This window comes from Phacochoerus africanus, chromosome 9, assembly GCF_016906955.1.
Source record: "Phacochoerus africanus isolate WHEZ1 chromosome 9, ROS_Pafr_v1, whole genome shotgun sequence".
In the NCBI taxonomy this organism is placed as follows: domain Eukaryota; kingdom Metazoa; phylum Chordata; class Mammalia; order Artiodactyla; family Suidae; genus Phacochoerus; species Phacochoerus africanus.
The window spans coordinates 89,458,995-89,476,120 of NC_062552.1; the positions used below are offsets into that span (position 1 = coordinate 89,458,995).

Sequence of the window (17,126 nt, forward strand, 5' to 3'; positions counted from 1 at the left end):
CATCAGGTGACCACGTGCTTCCTTGTAATAAATGAATTTGAAAGCCTCCAGCTGTTCATGTTTTGGCAGATAGAAACACTGTTGCTCAATCACTATAGTCTTTGGCATCAAGATATCTAAACTCTGGAAACATTGTCAATAATCGGTAGGTAGGTTGGGGACATTCCAGGAATACCATTCTTTGCCACACTTTTAGGGTGGGCGCCACTTCCTCTGTCACGGCACAGGCTCTTCAGATTTGGAGACTTCAGAAGAAGAAGGCACCATAGCCACACTTGCTTACAAATAAAATCGCTGCTGAACTACCACCACCAGCATCCTCTAATTAGGAAAGTTGTTTTGTGGCTCAGAAACGAGGCCTGTGAGGACTTGTTTGATCACATTATCTATCAGGGGCCTCGGAACCTCCTTGTCCTTGATCACGCCATCCCAGTTTATCCGGGGATGAGGAGGGCACCTCTCAACAGAGGCGACTCCAGCTAATGGAACATTTTCATCCTTCAGCAAGCATTTTAATTATTCCAGAGATAATTCCATTTCACTGGGAAGGACTCTTTGTTGAGATAGGAGCCTGCCTGCTTTGTCTTAATATCTAATGACTAATCTGGCCTTGGATCAGATGTGAAAATCATTAACTTTGAGAACATCTGACTGAAAGCCCAGGGAAGAGTCAGTGGGCCTTACTTACATGAGAAATATTCTTTTTTCCCCCTCTACCTGGCCGATTTGCCTCCAGAAACAACAGCTTTTCTTGTGTTCTGCTGTTTTCCTCCCAGGTTCTTCCTCCTATCCTGGGTTTTACTGCAATGACTTGCAGTGTTCTCAAAGAAGATTCCTCTTCAAAGGTTTAACCTACCCTTCAAAGCCTCAGTTTGAAAAGGGCTATTAATTAGCTTGATCCTAGGGCTATCCCAGTGTTCCAAGCTTTTTCAGGCCAATGGAAAGCCCATAAACCCTATAAAATTCTTATTTTCCAAGGTGACCGTAGCTAATGAAGTGGCCCAGACACATAGAAATTGGTGAACCTGCAAACGATTCAACCGACAAAGGCTTAATCTCTAAAATATACAAACAACTCATTCAGCACATGGCAAAAAAACAAAGAGCCCCATTTAAAAAATGTGCAGAAGACCTAAATAGACATTTCTCCAAAGAAAACACATGGATGGCCAACAGGCATGTGAAAAAATGCTCAACATCACTAATTATTAGAGAAATGCAAATCAAAACCACTATGAGGTACCACCTTACACCCACCAGAATGGTCATCAACAAAAAGTCTACAAACAAGAAGTGCCAGAGAGGGTGTGGAGAAAAAGGAACCCTATTACACTGTTGGTGGGATTGTAAATTGGTGCAACCACTGTGGAAAACAGTATGGAGCTGCCTCAGAAAACTAAAAATAGAACTACCATTTGATCCAGCAATCCCATTCCTGGGCATTTATCCAGAAAACACCATGACTCTAAAAGACACATGTACTCCAATGTTCATTGCAGCATTCTTTGCAATAGCCAAGACATGGAAACAACCTAAATGTCCATCGACAGAGGAGTGGATAAAGAAGACGTGGTACATATACATAATGGAATATTACTCAGCCATTAAAAGGAATGAAATGCCAGCATTTTTAGCAACATGGATGGACCGAGAAATTATCATGCTAAGTGAAGTCAGCCATACAATGAGACACCAACATCAAATGCTTTCACTGACATGTGGAATCAGAAAAAAAGGACAGACCGAACTTCTTTGCAGAACAGATGCTGACTCACAGACTTTGAAAAACGTATGGTTTCCAAAGGAGACAGTTCAGGGGGGTGGAGGGATGTGCTGGGGTTGTGGGATGGAAATCCTATAAAATTGGATTGTGATGATCATTGTTAATAAATTCATTAATAAAAAAAAGAAAAAAGAAAAAAATTTGTGAACCAAGGCCACACCATACCACCAAACCCCTACTGTTTCCTATAGCCATTTGCTCCCCACCTTTAGACTTAGCCTCAGAAGTTGGGAGCTGGGGTGGGAGGCAGGCAGGCTTGTATCATGCAGTATCACAGCTAGGGGGACGTTTTCACCTCTCATCAGGAGCATAGAGCTGCAACTAGCAGAGTGGTACAAAGCTGGAAAAAGTGGTAGGGGAGCAATCTCTAGGGAGAAAAGATTTTCTACTGCTAGTCTTTGGAAGGAAGTCTCGTAGGAAGGAGTTTCTTGCAAACTTGTGGGTCCTCCAAGAGAGAGAAAGGCAGGTCTGGAGAAATCGTGAGGACTACCGCTGACAGAGCATCACCTGTGTGCCAAGTACCATTCTAACTGCTTACACATCTCCTTATACAATCCTCACAACAAAACTGTGATCTGGGGATGGTTAAAGTCTTCCATTGGCAGATGAGAAAACTAAGGCAGAGAGTGGTCCCACGATTAAAGGAGCAAAGCTGAAACTCAAACCCTGGCACCTGCTGCCACGCAGTGTGTTGGTAACCTTTGTGTTATTCTGGCCTGGGTTCTGCGCAGTGCTGTTGTTGTCTGAGGACTAAGCATCAGGCTACCCCTGGCAGTCAAAGTTTGGCTTAATTCTCAGAATGAAGAATAATAAAATATTCCCAGTGGGTTTGGGGAAAATGGCCATGTCTGGCAGGACTAAGGGCATAGTCCATGTGTTTTGAAGGAGGAAAAGGACAGGAGTGAAAGAAAGAAAGGATTGGTGAGCCTGGAGAAGAGCCCTGAACTACAGAAAAGGTTTCACTGAATGGGGTTGTTTAAAATAATGGCTAAGAACATAGTCTAAGGAGCCAGGTCACTGGATTTGAATTCTGGCTTCAAGATGGAGTAGGTCTGTGAGCAGAACACACCACTCCATCCCATAAATTGCTGCAAAGATGAAATGAGACCCACTGCATGTAAAGTACATGGCCCAGTGCTTCTGGAACACAGGTCCAATAGGATTAACAACAAGGACTGACTGCACAGCCTGAAGAACCATATTCAATAGCTAGTAATAAACTAAAATGGAAAATAATAGAAAAAAAAATATATGCACATATATAAGTGAATCACCTTTCTGTACACCTGAAACTAATACAACATTGCAAATCAACTATACATCAATGAAAAAGAATCCAATAGGATTAATAATAATAAGTAGAATAGAATCCTTGGCTCTGTTAGAGAGAGACCCCTTGAGCTCAGAGGACATCGAGCTTCCTAAGAAATGCCTATGTGATCAGACATTGTGAGAAGATGGAGCAGGGAAGAGACTGTGGTGGGTCAGCCTGGGAGCAGAAGGCTTTCCAACAAGATCCCCCTTCACTGTACAGCAGGTCAGGGAGTCAGGAGGCACAATTCCTTGTCCACCGCCCTCCCCGGGAATGGGAGGTACTCTGGGAAGTGCTCACTGTGGGGCCCAGTTATCTTCCCCTCGACCCTCAGATATCTCTGCTTCAATCTCTATTGCAATTGGCCTTGCCTGTCTTTCTCATTAATAACACTGCTGTCAATACAGCATGGATAGAATTCCCAAAAGAGGAGATGGAGCCAGTCTATGCAACTGTTCAGTAATTATGACAATAACAGCCAAGGCTTGCCTGGCAACAGTGTTGGATGGGCACTGTGGTAAGGGTTTCTCACTTAACTCTCACCACTATTACAACAGGGGGGGTCCTTACCAACCTCCACTTAGACCCAATGAACAAAGGCTCCCTCGTGAGGCTGAAACCCAACAGCTCCTACCTGGAAGGGTAAAACTGAAAGGTGAAGAAAGGGAGATTCAAACTCAGGTCTGCCTGTACTTCAGAGCCCACCTCTCTATCTTCAGGTTTCTGGATGGGGCCTTGAATCAGTGGAAAAGCATTTTGCTAAAAGATGAGGGACTGTGAGGCCTTTCTCAACCTCCAGGACTCATGAGCAGGAGAGAACAGAGGTGGGCGAATTTGGATGGGATGAGATAAACAACAGTATTCAAGGCATTATCAAAAAAAAAAAAAAAAAAAGAAAAGAAAGAAAGAGGAAGGAAGAAATAATGATGATGTGGAAAAACGCCATCATGGAGGCTCAAGAGTAAAGCCAAGGTAGAACAAATCCTGTGAAAATCGAAGTTTCTTGGAGTAGCATGAGTATTCAGCACCCAACGGGCTGGTCCCCACATGCCCAGGGCAGGCTATCATCCTGGCACCTCTGACCCTGCTGGATGCCCTTGCCTGGGTCCTCCTGTCTTTCCCACATGAGCTGAGATGGAGCAGCTCCATCCCCAGACATGGGCACTGTGCCTAGTAAGAGCAGATGCTTAATACATGCAATGTAGAGGAAAGGATCCCATAAAAAAACAAACAAATTGCACAGCCTTGAAAAATAACTATCATCATCTCTTAAGGAACAGAGACCAATATATGTTCACACCATTAATAATATTCTACAGGTTCATGGGCTATGAGGGTAATAGGAATACTAAGCTAATAGGGTAATTTGCATCACTGATTCTGGAAGATCTCAAACCATCCCTCAGGTAGGGAGGCCTGCGGTACCTGTTAGCCTCCTGGAAGCGAATACCCACCACGCAATGGCCCCAAACCAGCAGCCAAGTGGTCTCATCACTACAGAGGAGCCCATCCCCCAATCTCCACCCCGGGAACCCAGGGGAGATTCTGGTACCCCCTCACTGCCAGCTTTGAGAGAAGCAGCTACGAGACTTGTGTCTACCCATCTTCAGTGAGGGAAAAGGCAGAAGGTAATACCTCCATGGTAAAGAGAAGGCTGTGGTTTGAGTGAACAAACAAGAAAGCATTACCGCAGGAAAAAAGTATCTTCAGTGAAACCCAAGTGTCAGATGGGTGTGGACCGGTCAGGACAACCCAGAGCCATCAATTCCACTGATTCTTTAAAACTCACAAGTTCCTTGCAGCTCCACCATGGAGGAGTAGTGTGTGGTTGCCCATTAGCGGGTTTAAAGCAAGAACAAAGCATCCACAGAGACATGCCCAGTGCCTGCAAGCTGTGGCTCTAAATTGGGGTCAGCCCCGCCATTTCCTGACATCAGGAGTGTAAAGTCAGAGACATGATCACCACAGGATTTCCGAGGTGGGAAAATGAGACTGGGAAGCTGAAGGCTCTCATTCAGACCCAAATATTGCATCTTTCCATGTTGGCAAAAGATAGGAAATGAGTAAGGAAATAGTCTTTTGTAAGCAAACCACTTTTATAACTTCAGGCCAGCCCCTAGAACCTTCGCTGGGAGCAAGGTGCCCCACCTCAGTGGTGGCCAGTATTCACAAAAACACTGACAATAGGAGGGTTCATTCCTGAGAAGTCTGGAGCAAGAAACAGCAATGGTCAGAAAAGAAATGTTGAGGCCAAACCACCCAAGTTGAGGTACATGCCTGTCTCTAAACCTAGGCTTCCTAATGCTGTTTCAGGAAGTGCTGGGTTTGCAGCAGTCCTTCTCAGAGCCTTCAGTATGCTAGCGTTGACCTCCAAGAGTCATGTCACAGACTGTCCCAAGCCAACCTCCACCCCACCAGTCTCAGGCAATGACAAGGCCCTAAATAGTTCATTCATAATTTTACTAAGACTTAGGGGTAGCTTTGGATGCCAGGAACTCTGCTGAGTGTGGGACCTGAGACCAGCCTACCTTCTATCATGACCTTCTCTAAATCCTATTCCCCAAACCAGAGGTCTCTCTCCCACATACATCTCGAGCATTTCTGTCCCCTGCCCCTGCTAACAACTGTCTCCCAGCCCGGAAACCCTTCTCCTCCCTCCATCCATGGGGATCCTGCTCATCCTTCCACATCCAGCTGAAAATGCCACATCCTTCCACACCCATCTTCAAATCCTCCCTCTGTGGTCCTTACTACATCCCTTTGAACTGTCCATAATCCTTGCCACATTCTACCCTGTGTTCTAGCAACATTGCGTGAGGGCCTGGAGAGTTAACATGAATGAAAGAGTCCTGGGATCACATGAGTCTGAGAAACATAAAGCAAAGTCAGCCAGTATTCCTTAGAGCTGGCCTTTTCAGAGCCTTTAATGCAAACACAATGTATTAATATCCAAGGGGGCCAGAGTATACAGACAGTTTCCCAACGTGTTGGGCTATGTAACCACTCCTCCCTATTACTGTCGATTTGGTTTTCCCTGAACACCTCAGAGGACTCATGTTCCAAGGAACCCTCACTGGGAAATGCTGTTCTCTAGTTATTTCCTCCCTCCCTTCCTTCCAAATCCAGGAAGGGCATCCACAATGTGCCAAGCATCGTGCTAGGTGCCCTCACCTATGATCATCTCAGGCACTTTGCTGAAATAGCTTGAGGAGGGGAGCCGTGGCTGATTCACAGACATAACCCCCAGCGCATCTTTCATCAATGCCGATACGGACGCGATGAAGCTACTGACAGGCTGGCCCCTGAGGACCTGTAAAAATGACTCGTGCGCCACGGCAGCACCTGACCCACAGCTTAGCACAGAATTCTAAGCGGTTAGGAAGGCAGATGGCTTCCTTGGCCATGGAATTAAGAAGGAAGAGTTTCATGGGAAGTCCACACGAGGGGAAAACACATTTCAGAAGACAAATCACAGGATAAAAAACACTCAGCCATTTAGCCTGCAGAACAAGGACGCTCAGATCACCAGGCTCCTCACATTAACATTATGTGGAAAAAGGCACAGGCCCCTAATTAAGAAAAATGTAGCAGAAACCGACTGCTGGCTGGCAGATGATGGAGGCGGCCTGGCAGAGATGCGGAAGCTGGAGGTGTGAGCTGGGACCCGTGGCCAGGCCAATGCATGTGAGCGCCTGCAGAACAGTGGAGGCACAACAGTGGGGGTAAGCGGGCACCCTGCCTAAGCAGCAAAATGCCTGCCAGGAAGATGGGAAAGACACACAGCCTGAAGTCACAGTGCAGGCCAACTGGGCCACTGAGCCAGAAGACCCTCTGCTTCAGTGGCCAGGGCACCAGGAGCAGACCCTCTTCCCTATACAGGGGTCACCTGTGGACCAGCCATGACACTGAGCACAGATGGAGCTCCTACTAAGCCAGTGTCTGCAGGTGGGTCAAACACAGGCAAAAGCTCTGGGAGTGGCAGCTTTAGCAAAAGCAGCAAACTGTGCTGGGCTGGGCCATACCTCTCCAGCAATCCATGCATCCTCCCATTTATCAGATGTGTACTGAGCACCAGTCATGCACAAGGGCGTGGACAAAGATGGGTTTGGTCCCAATCCTCATGGAGCTTTCAGAGTAAGTAAATGATTGGTCCTAGAAAGGCCTCATTCTGAATATGACACAGAGAGAAACATGCTATGGAGAAAGTGCCACCAGGAAAACATCCCTGGGCACACAATGCATGAGCTGATATCTGAAGGTGAGATCAGAATTCCAGTGGTTGGAACAGCAAGTGCCAAGTCCTGGGAGGAAGGCAGCCTGGGGAACACGGAGGGCTAAAAGGCCGATGATGTGAGGCTGGAGGGGCAGAACGTCACGGGGCTGTGGCCACGTGAAGGGCTTTGCCTCTCAGAATCAGGTGCATTCTGCAAACATCCTGCTATGGGTGACAGCCAGGAGGGGTCAGAGCAGCCGGGAGGGCTGGAGAGCCCAAGAGCAGGATGGAGAATTTTGTAGGGGTCAGATCAGCAGAACCCACTGACAGATGGCATCAGGGGTATGGGCAGGAGAAGGGTGGGCAGGTATCAATCCAGGCAGGTTTCATCTCCCCTAAAAACGAAGGTCTTCTAAAGTCGAGCTCTGCATTTTCTCTTTGGGGCAGGGAACAGGTAGACATTAAGAGTGGAAGTTCTGGGGAGTTCCCCATGTGGCTCAGCGGTAACAAATCTGACTAGTATCCACGAGGACGCAGGTTCAAGCCCTGGCCTCACTCAGTGGGTTAAGGATCCAGTGTTGTCATGAGCTGTGGTATAGGTCACAGACAGGCTTGGATTCTGTGTTGCTGTGGCTGTGGTGTAGGCCAGTAGCTGCAGCTCTGATTTGGACCCTAGCCTGGGAACTTCCGGTATGCCATATATGGCCTGAAAAATTAAAAAAAAAAAAAAATAGTGGAGGTTTCTCCAACACAGTAAGGGCTTCTGTTCCAACCACCTAGACAGATTCCTTCTTCTCAGGCAGTGCAGTAACACTTGAATGGCCCTTTATGGGAAACAGAGGGAACAGCTTGAGATTGGGAGTCCAAGACCTGGGTCCTGTCCCAGCTGCATGCTTCACAGCCACGGGCACCTGGCGGCATGGTTTAAGGCCCCAGGGCTCTGTGTCTCACAGGTGGCTCAGAGATTAGGAACAACACCTGCTTTACGGGGCTCGTGGGAAGATTTGTGCAAGGGCTTTTGCAAGTGGCCAACCATCCTCTGCATTTTGGGGGTGGTTTTTAAGACTCTGTGCCTGAAGCCCCACCCCTACCCTGCCAGCTCAGCCCTGCCATTGTCACCTGGTGCAGCTGTCTTTTCTGGGACCAGAAGAGGCCACTCGGCAGTCAGCGTGAAGCGCGTGGAGACAAGAGCACTCAGCTTTTGATTGCTCTGCTCTCTCTGTGATCAAAGGTGGGCTCTCCCTTCAGATTTTAAACCATGGCTACAGCGACACTCATCTCAGCTGGACATCCATCAGAAGGTCAGGACACACAAGTGCTTGCAGGAAGTTGGTCCTTCCCTCCCTTTTAGGCTGTACCTTTGTCTAGAAGACTCATTGCTTTAGGGCACATCCGTGTGGCTGGAGCCACAGCCGGGGTTTTAGTGCATGCAGTTGAAAAGTCACTTAGCATCTGCGGATACCACTTTTTCCTTTAATAGAGGGTCTGGTTATTGCCTGAAGACACAGGACAATGTCGTGGTTAAGAAGATAAGCCCTGAGTCCCTCCCATGGTTCAAATGCCTTTCTTTTCCATCTGTAAGCCTCAATTTCCTTGTTCGTAAAACAGTACTGATGTCTCATGGGGTTGGGGGGATTAAATATGATACTGTGTGGAAAACAAACATTAGTTGCTATTGTGGGTGTATGTGTGCGTGTGTGTGCGTGCGTGTGCATGCATGCTGGCAAGAAAGTGTTCATTTGTTTATTCCTTCCTTCATTCAACCTGTATCTCCTACCTGTGAGGCACTGTCCTAGGCATTGGGAACAAAAAGATGAATGAGAGCTTTGTCCTTGGAGAACCCACAAGCTTTGGGAAGATAAAGATAAGCAGACAGGCCACAACACATAGTGGGGTAACAAGCGCTTTGCAGGGACTTTGAGGGCGACAGAGGAATGTGGCTAATCTAGCAGTGAGAATACGGGAGCGTTTGTGCAGACGGGCTGTAGGGAGGGCCTCCTGGGGAGGTGGGGACCGAGTGCAGTCCAGAAATGGGCCAAGGGAGGTAGGGGGTTCCAGGCAGAAAGAGCAGCTGAGAGGATTGTGCCTGATGTGTTCTAGAAATTGTACAGAACGTGATGGGGAAGCTGGACAAACATGTGGCTGCAGAAAGGGCCCACATCCCAACTGTAAAGGCCCCTCCATGGCAAGTGACACTGGAGTCAATTTCCAAATACAACACAAAACTGTGGATGTGGGAGTAACACTAGTTAATGATGACACTGTACATGTGTGTATAACAGGCCCCTGATCTAGACTTTTAGAAACCGTTCTGCAAACTCTCAGCATCTAGGCTCGAGGAGGCCACACTAAGTGCAGTCCTAGCTCCCAGGGGCTCATGGCTCAGGAAAGGAGGGGGAGTGGACACAGTGAGTGCTGGACACAAGAGGAAGGATGTGGGGTGGGGGTCCTGAAAGCTGAATCAGTAAAATGCTTTGAAGAACAAGTTGAGGGAGGAGGGGCTTTAGAGCCAGGGAGAAAAGGAAAAGTTATCTGGTGGCCCAGCTGAGATGCAAGAATGTGTCTCAGATTGGCAGACCTAGGGGAGATGCCGGAGCTTTACAAGGCCAAGCATTTGTTTACCTGCCACCTGCTTTGCAAAATGGTTATGTGACTGTTACCTGGGGACTTCTGGGCTGTGCAAGAAGTGACAGCTTTTCCACACAGTTCTGGAACAAGACTCTGAGCTTTTCATCTCTCACCTTCTTACAACAATTGCAAAACCCAGAATTCCCACTGTGGCACAATGGGATTGGTGACATCCTGGGAGTGCTGGGATGCAGATTCGATCCCTGGCCCGATACAGTGGGTTAAGGATCTGGCATTGACACAGCTGCAGCTTAGGCTGCCACTGCAGCTTGACTTTGTTGGAAACAGACCTTCAAAGCCTGCTTTTGGGGAAAAGCACTCTGGAAAGTGACCACAGGCTTGATGTCCTCTGTCTCCCAAGTGGAGCTCAGTTTTTTCTCCTATAAATGGTCATAAGTAATAATATTGACCTTATACAGCTGTTGTAAAGATTAAACCAGACACCTTATGTTAAAGCCAAGGGGAGTTGAAAGGCACGGACAAGATAGCATGATGAGGAAGTGGCTGAGCTGGATTTGAACCCAGGTGAGTAGTTTCACGGCTCTCCCAGGAGCAAGAGGCTGGGTGTCTCCATCCCAGTGGGGAAGCAGGGTGGAGTGGCTGCTCCCAGGCCAACACCAGCTCTTCCCAGAGACCCTTGCTGCCTGAAGAGCTTGGCAGGGGACACTGATTGATGACCAGAGAAGAAACCCATTTGCAAGCTCAAATGAAATGGATGAGAAACTGCAACATTCATATCTGTAAAGCAATGTTAATTCCTCCGATATGTGCAAAGATGCTCCGCTTATCTGCAGCCATAAATGTGGTGCATGCTGCCTGCAGACCGGCAGGGCTTTCAAGGCTACAAATCGAAGGAAGCATCTGGGAGCACCCAGCAGCACCGCAGGGTACTTTTGGTGGGAATGCCCACGTGGCAAAAACATTTTGTCTCACACAGAGAAAAAATAAAGACTGCGAACCACCGTGGCCCCTACTCCTTGTGCTGGCCTGTGTAAAACTGGTTTGTTAGCGTAATAGCTCGCTCCACTGTGCCCTGGCTCCTGGGGATTCTTCCAGATGCACTCACTGCCTTCCTTTCCTGCTGGAACATCCTTTAGGGCCATTAATGGACCTGATGCCTCTGGGAACTGCTAATTCTAAATTAAAAATCATTAATTATCTGAGTGGAGGCCACATACACGTAGGCCACAACTTGTGATTGCAATGGTCTAGCAGCGCATCTCAGGCCATTGACCCAACGGCGCACTTGTCATCTCAGCTGTAGCCCGTCCACTGCTGACCTGGTCATTGACTTTGTCCACTGTGTGCCTCCCCGGCTACATTACAAGCTCCAGAATATAAGCTGCCTGGGTCACCGCCGTGTCCCTGGCAGGGTCTCAGTGAATGCTGGCTCAGTTAACAAATGGGTTAACAAGTGACTCCATTGGAGCCTGAGAATTCTGAGGCTGTGGTGTCCCTCAGGACGCAGCTCAGCTCTGCCTCGGACCCAAAAAGGGGGCCTTCCCTGCCTGTTGGCTGTATTTCCCTAACTTCCAGGGCTGCCTGGGACTGCAGTTCTTGCCAGATGAGGCTGCCTTTGGTGGCTTGCTGGCCTCTCCCTACGATGAATGGTGAGCTGTTTGATGTCATGATTGTATCTTTTTTCTCTGTGTATCCCCAGAGATGAAAGACGAGCAATTCCAGGGGAAGCTCTTTCCAGCAGAGCCTTAGGAAGGCAGGGCCATCATCTTGGGATGAGGAAGTGCCTGAAAGGGTTGCCAACACGCAGGTCATGGTGTCCCCTGCAAGGCCCACTCTCCCGCCAGCCCCATCTCCTCCTGTGGATTTGGCGTCTGGGACACTGTGTGTGGCAAAGGAGCAGCAAAGCACTTCTCTCCAGCCACCTGGGGGCTCCTGAAGGGGGCTGCTTCGGGGAACTTCTTTTATTAAGCGCATACTCCTGAGGGTCCCAACCAAGGCCACCTCAGAGGACACAAAGCAGGTGGCCTTCTCATCTAACACTGCATTCTGGGACCTAGAGATGAATGTTAAGATCCGCTATAGACAATTTCACAGCCTGACTCTGGTAGAAGCCAGCGCAGAACATGGAGTCAAACATGACATTAGGCTCTTAACTTAGTCGCTTCTGGGAAACATCTCAAGTTCTCTGAATTCCTCCCTGGCTCACGGTATTAGTGGTTTTAACAGACAGTCTTCCACAGGCAGTGTCTGAATTCTCATGACCACATTGTCACTGAGGAACGGTGTTACAACTTGACACTTGCGGAGCTTTAGCGCAGAGAAGTTAATGATCGCAGAGCCAGAGAAGGGCCGAATGGGGGTCAGAGCCCAAGGTTGCCTGGGGTTCTCAAGCATCTCCATAGAAAGTGCAGCTCATCAGACAGAAGCTCAGTAAAAAGACATTCATCAAATCTCTAAATGGAGCACTGCAAGACCATGGGGGCAGCGGCTGAAGGCAGGCCTGGCTGTGTGCCCGGATCCTGCCAAGAGGTGACCGTCCACCTCTTTCCCAGACACCCCAGCCTTGCTGAGAAGTAACCCCAGCCTTGCCCCTGCCCACTTCCAAATCCAGCAGGTTCTTCAGGACACCCGGCAGGAAAGGGTCCTATGAGTCAGGGAGCATTGCACATACCTCTCGGCGGGGAAAGGGCCAGGACAAACGCTGAGCTGCCTCAAGCCTGCCCTGTCATCGGCCCCACCTCTAAGAGACTGTGCCAAATGTGGAAGCCATGGGGGCTGGGGGGACCCCTCATTTGCATTCTGCATCACTGTTTGGGCCTTGCTGTGTTGTCAGAAAAGATGCACTTTTTTCTTCCAGAAATGATGATGAGCGCTTTGCAGCATTCTAAAGTGTGGCTCCGTTATCAAGCCTGAGTTAATATTTCTTTCCAGGGAACACGGCTCTCATCTCTAATGGAGGGGAGGGGAGGACAGAGAGAAGCTAAGGAAATGCACTTCGAATGTGACTTTTCAAGAATGCCTGCATCAGGCAAAGGGAACCGACTTCAAAGTCCTTTCTTGCTTCAATGCTCTTGTAAGTAGCCTGAAAGAGCTCAAGAGGGTGCTGTGAAGTGTCCAGCTCCCTCCTTTCCAGGCTCACTTTCTTCTTTCTACAGACATTTATATTTATTATACAGCAGGTGCTATGTTAGCCACTGGGGTCTCAGCTGCGGAGGTTTGTCTGCTGCCCTTTCACTAAATGATAGTGACTTTGCTTTTGCCCTCCCCGTTTTTTTCCTTTTTAGGGCCACACCTGCGGTATATGGAAGTTCCCAGGCAAGGAGTTGAATTGTAGCTGCAGCTGCCAGCCTATGCCATAGCCACAGCGAGGCTAGATCTGAGCTTCACTTGTGATCTATGCCGCAGCTCGTGGGAACACTGAATCCTTAACCCATCGAGAGAGGCCAGGGATGGAACCTGCATCTTCATGGACACTATATTGGGTTTTGAACCCACTGAGCCACAATGGAAGCTCTCTTTTGTTGTCATTGTTGTTGTTAATGGAACAACATGGAAGTTCCCTGGCCAGGGACTGAATCTGAGCTGCAGCTGTGACCTGGCAACACCAGATCCTTTAACCCACTGTGCTGGGCTAGGGCTCAAACTCATGCCTCCACAGCAATCTGAGCCACTGCAGTCAGGTTCTTAACCCACTGTGGCAGAGCAGGAACTCCTGCTTTTGCTTTATTAAGTGCATTCATTTCTCAGGGGTAAGTAAAGCACAGGACTCACTCAAAACCAAGGTGATTCAACCTCAAGTCCCCCAGTGTCCGGCCCTGAGTGCCACCCACAGACTGGGCACCCTTACCTCTCAGCTGCTGGAAGCAGGAGGCGCTGGTGTCCGGCTCCAGGGGGTGCCTCAGGACCCCGTTGCTGGGCTTGGGTCTCTCGTATTCTCTTTCGGGGAGCATGGCCTGCTCGCTCTCCAGGGCAGGGTCTGAGTGCGGGGGCAGAGACTGTGGAAACCCGAACATCAAGAGGGAAGAGAAGAAGAGTAAGGCACCGCAGAGCAGAAAGCCACCCCACCAGGCTCCAATCCAGCGGGGGTCGTCCGGGGTGATGTCCAGGTTACCTGCAATCGGAAAGAGCACAGTCAGCGGGACGGGAGGGGACCTGGTGGGGCCCGGCATTTGGCAGAGGTCTGGAACCAGTTGTCCAGATGGGCTGAGGGCTCTGGAGATGGCCTGGGATGGGGAAGACTGGACGGCAGGCAAAGCAGCCTATGGCTTCACACCCACGCTCCTGTTTCTCCCCAAGCTGAAGGCTGATCGCTTTTTCTCCTTATTTTCCCTGCCAACCCTGTGCCTGCATCAGTCTAAACAAAAACAGTGAGAAGCCAGACGCCCCCTGAATTTAGGCTGGAATCAACTGGCTTGGCAGAGTTACCAAGGTCTGCTAACAAAAACACAGGGAAGCAAATATATATATATATATAGTTTAAGGGTTTATTTTTACTCTGCATACCACTTGCACCCCCTACAGAGCAGCTAACCTGGGATCCACACCCCACTCCATCTTAAATCTGTTCACAGATCATATGAGGCGGCACTGACTGGAAAACAAGAGCCAGGATACCTGGATCGAAATCCTGCCTACTTCTCACCGTGCGACCTCAGGCCAGCGATGTAAACTTTTTGTGGCTCAGCTGACTGGTCTGGATAATACAGATGCTTATGATGTACTCACCCTTACCAAGCTGGGGCGATCAAATGAGCCACGCCAAGCAGAAAGTGCTCAAAACAGTGTGTAGTATGTGCTTAAGCAATTCATGGATGTTGGCTTAATATTTATGGCAAGGGTCCTGTTTCCAAGCTGTGAGGGGACGGGCTGATTCCAGCCTTGGTGGTGGCCTGTGGTGTGGGGCTAGGCCTCTAGGAGAAAGCTCTGCAGCCAATGTCTATGCTCAAATGCAGCAAGCATGTGGTCCGGCTGGCTCGCGCTGTTACTTCTTTGACTTGCCAACTGAAGTCAAGAAGACGACAACCAGATCTCACCCCTTGGTTGGTGTTTTCCCTTCTCTCTACGACTGCCTTTCAGAGCATCTCTCTCAGATGAGCTGCTTGTAGATGTTCCTTTAATGATAATCTCATACCCTTGGAGCCTGGAAAGAAATTCTTAAAGACCTGGACCACAGCATATGAGCTAAGAGCTAACTGGGTTGCAGGTCTGGACCGGATGGATGGACGGGCTTGGGAAGAGAGATGACCACAGTCACCAGATGAGCGTGTCCCTGTTTCTAAAGCATCTCTAAAGATTCTTTAGTTAACAGTAATGAAAATAGCAGCCATCTTTTTTTTTTTTTTTTTCCCATGGCTGCACCTGCAGCATAAGTTCCCAGACTAGGGGCTGAATCAGAGCTGCAGCTGCGGCCTGCACCATAGCCGCAGCCACACTGGATCTGAGCCACCTTGGCAACCCTCACCAAAACTTTCAGCAACGTCAGATCCTTAACTCTCTGAGCAAGGCCAGGGATCAAACCTGCACCCTCACAGACACTATGCCAGGTTCTTAACCCACTGAGCACAGTGGGAATGCCATCCTTTATTGAGGGCTGACTCTGCACAGCACTATGCAGAGTGCATTCTTAGGTGTTCCAACCAGCCCTCCCACAACCCTACAAGGGAGAGCCCTTAGCGTCCTACTTCGTGTAGATGGAGAAATCAAGGCTTAGAGGGGTTAGGTGCTTTGCTCACATCTATGGAGATGAACCTGGGAACACAAGCACCCAGGTGCCAAGGGCCACGCTCTTCTCCTTTTGACTGTTAGGTCTTTGTTTTAAGATCCTTGGGCTCCTGGAGGGCCTTAGTGGACCACTAATTCCCATGCTTTGCGCAATGGGCTACGACCACCAGCTCTTCTGGTAGGTGTCAAGGTGGCCTTTGGGACATCAGTGGTCTCTGTCCTGGAGACCTTGACATCAACCCAGCAGCAATAACCAGGGCACCAGAATGGACTAGATGCTTTTGCACTGCTGCACAGTGGAGAGGAGAGTGTACAAAATCTCAGGTGGGCGTGGGGTTGAATCCCTGCATTGTTACTTATTAGCATGTGATGCTGGGGAAGTTACTTACCCTCTCCCACCTTTAGTTTCATCATTTGCGAAATAAAGATGATATCCATGGAGAGTGGTTACCAGGATGAGAGGTAATGAGCAAACATCTCCTCACACACAGTAGGCTCTTTGTCTGCGGGAGCTCTTCTGTTTTTTTGTTTTGTTTTGTTTTGTTTTTTACTTTCAGGGATATGTTTATATAAATGCAAATTTTAAGATACAGATGTTTTTTCTTTTTTAAAGGCTGCACATGTGGCATATGGAAGTTCCCAGGTTAGGGATCAAATTGGACCTGCCACTGCTGGCCTACTCCACAGCCACAGCAACGCAGGATCCAAGCTACATCTACAACCTACGCCACAGCTTGCAGCAATGCCAAATCCTTAACCTGCTGAGTGGGGCCAGGGATTGAACCTGCATCCTCAGAGAGAGCTCTGTCTGGGTTCTTAACCTGCTGAGCCATGATGGGAATTCCTTTAAGATACAGACTTTTAAAAAGCAGTATGGTGTGGGAGAACTCTGGGTGATCTTGAAAACCTTTTTACGCAAACAAGAGAAAAGGAAGTCACACTGCCTCGGGTAGCAACACTGTTTGCACCCGTCACTTAACTGTTTTTCTTCACCTGCTGCCAAGCAATGAATGAAAACAAAAGACGGGAAGAGGGAGCTATGTATTTCCCCCTATGTCTACTGGCCCCATGAAGGGGGGGATGGAAAGCTAGCAGATGTGAGCCAGTAGGGAGAGAGGAATCCTGGCAGTTGTTGGGGAGAACCAAATTAGTAGCGCATGGAAAGCCATATTGTAGAAAGGAAGTTAGTGACTGCTCTACGTGTGAGAAAACATCCCCGGGAGAGGGCTGCACTGAAGGAAGCGGATGTTTACATGAACGTGGCACCTTCTCCCTGTGCCTGTGCCTGTAGGTGGAAAGCGTGTGATTCCTAAGACCAGGAAGGGTACCTGAGCATCAGAGCACGCCTGCCTCTTGGTTTTTCTTTTCTTTTTTCTTTCTTTCTTTTTTTTTTAAGCCTGCACTTGCAGCATATGGAGGGTCCCAGGCTAGGGGTCAAATCAGAACTGCAGCCGCCAGCCCAGGCATAGCAACACCAGATCCAAGCCACGTCTGCGACCTATACCACA

The 17,126-nt window shown here is 48.8% G+C and overlaps 1 protein-coding gene across 2 annotated transcripts in view; it reads right to left on the reverse strand.

Annotated features, from left to right (window-relative positions):
• SLCO3A1 (solute carrier organic anion transporter family member 3A1) overlaps positions 1–17,126 on the reverse strand; it is a 322,035-nt gene that overhangs the window by 52,201 nt on the left and 252,708 nt on the right. For both annotated transcript variants that reach the window (XM_047795306.1, XM_047795305.1), the window contains exon 4: positions 13,745–14,008. In XM_047795306.1, coding sequence (XP_047651262.1) covers positions 13,745–14,008 — 264 coding nt within the window. The remainder of the gene's footprint in view (positions 1–13,744; positions 14,009–17,126) is intronic.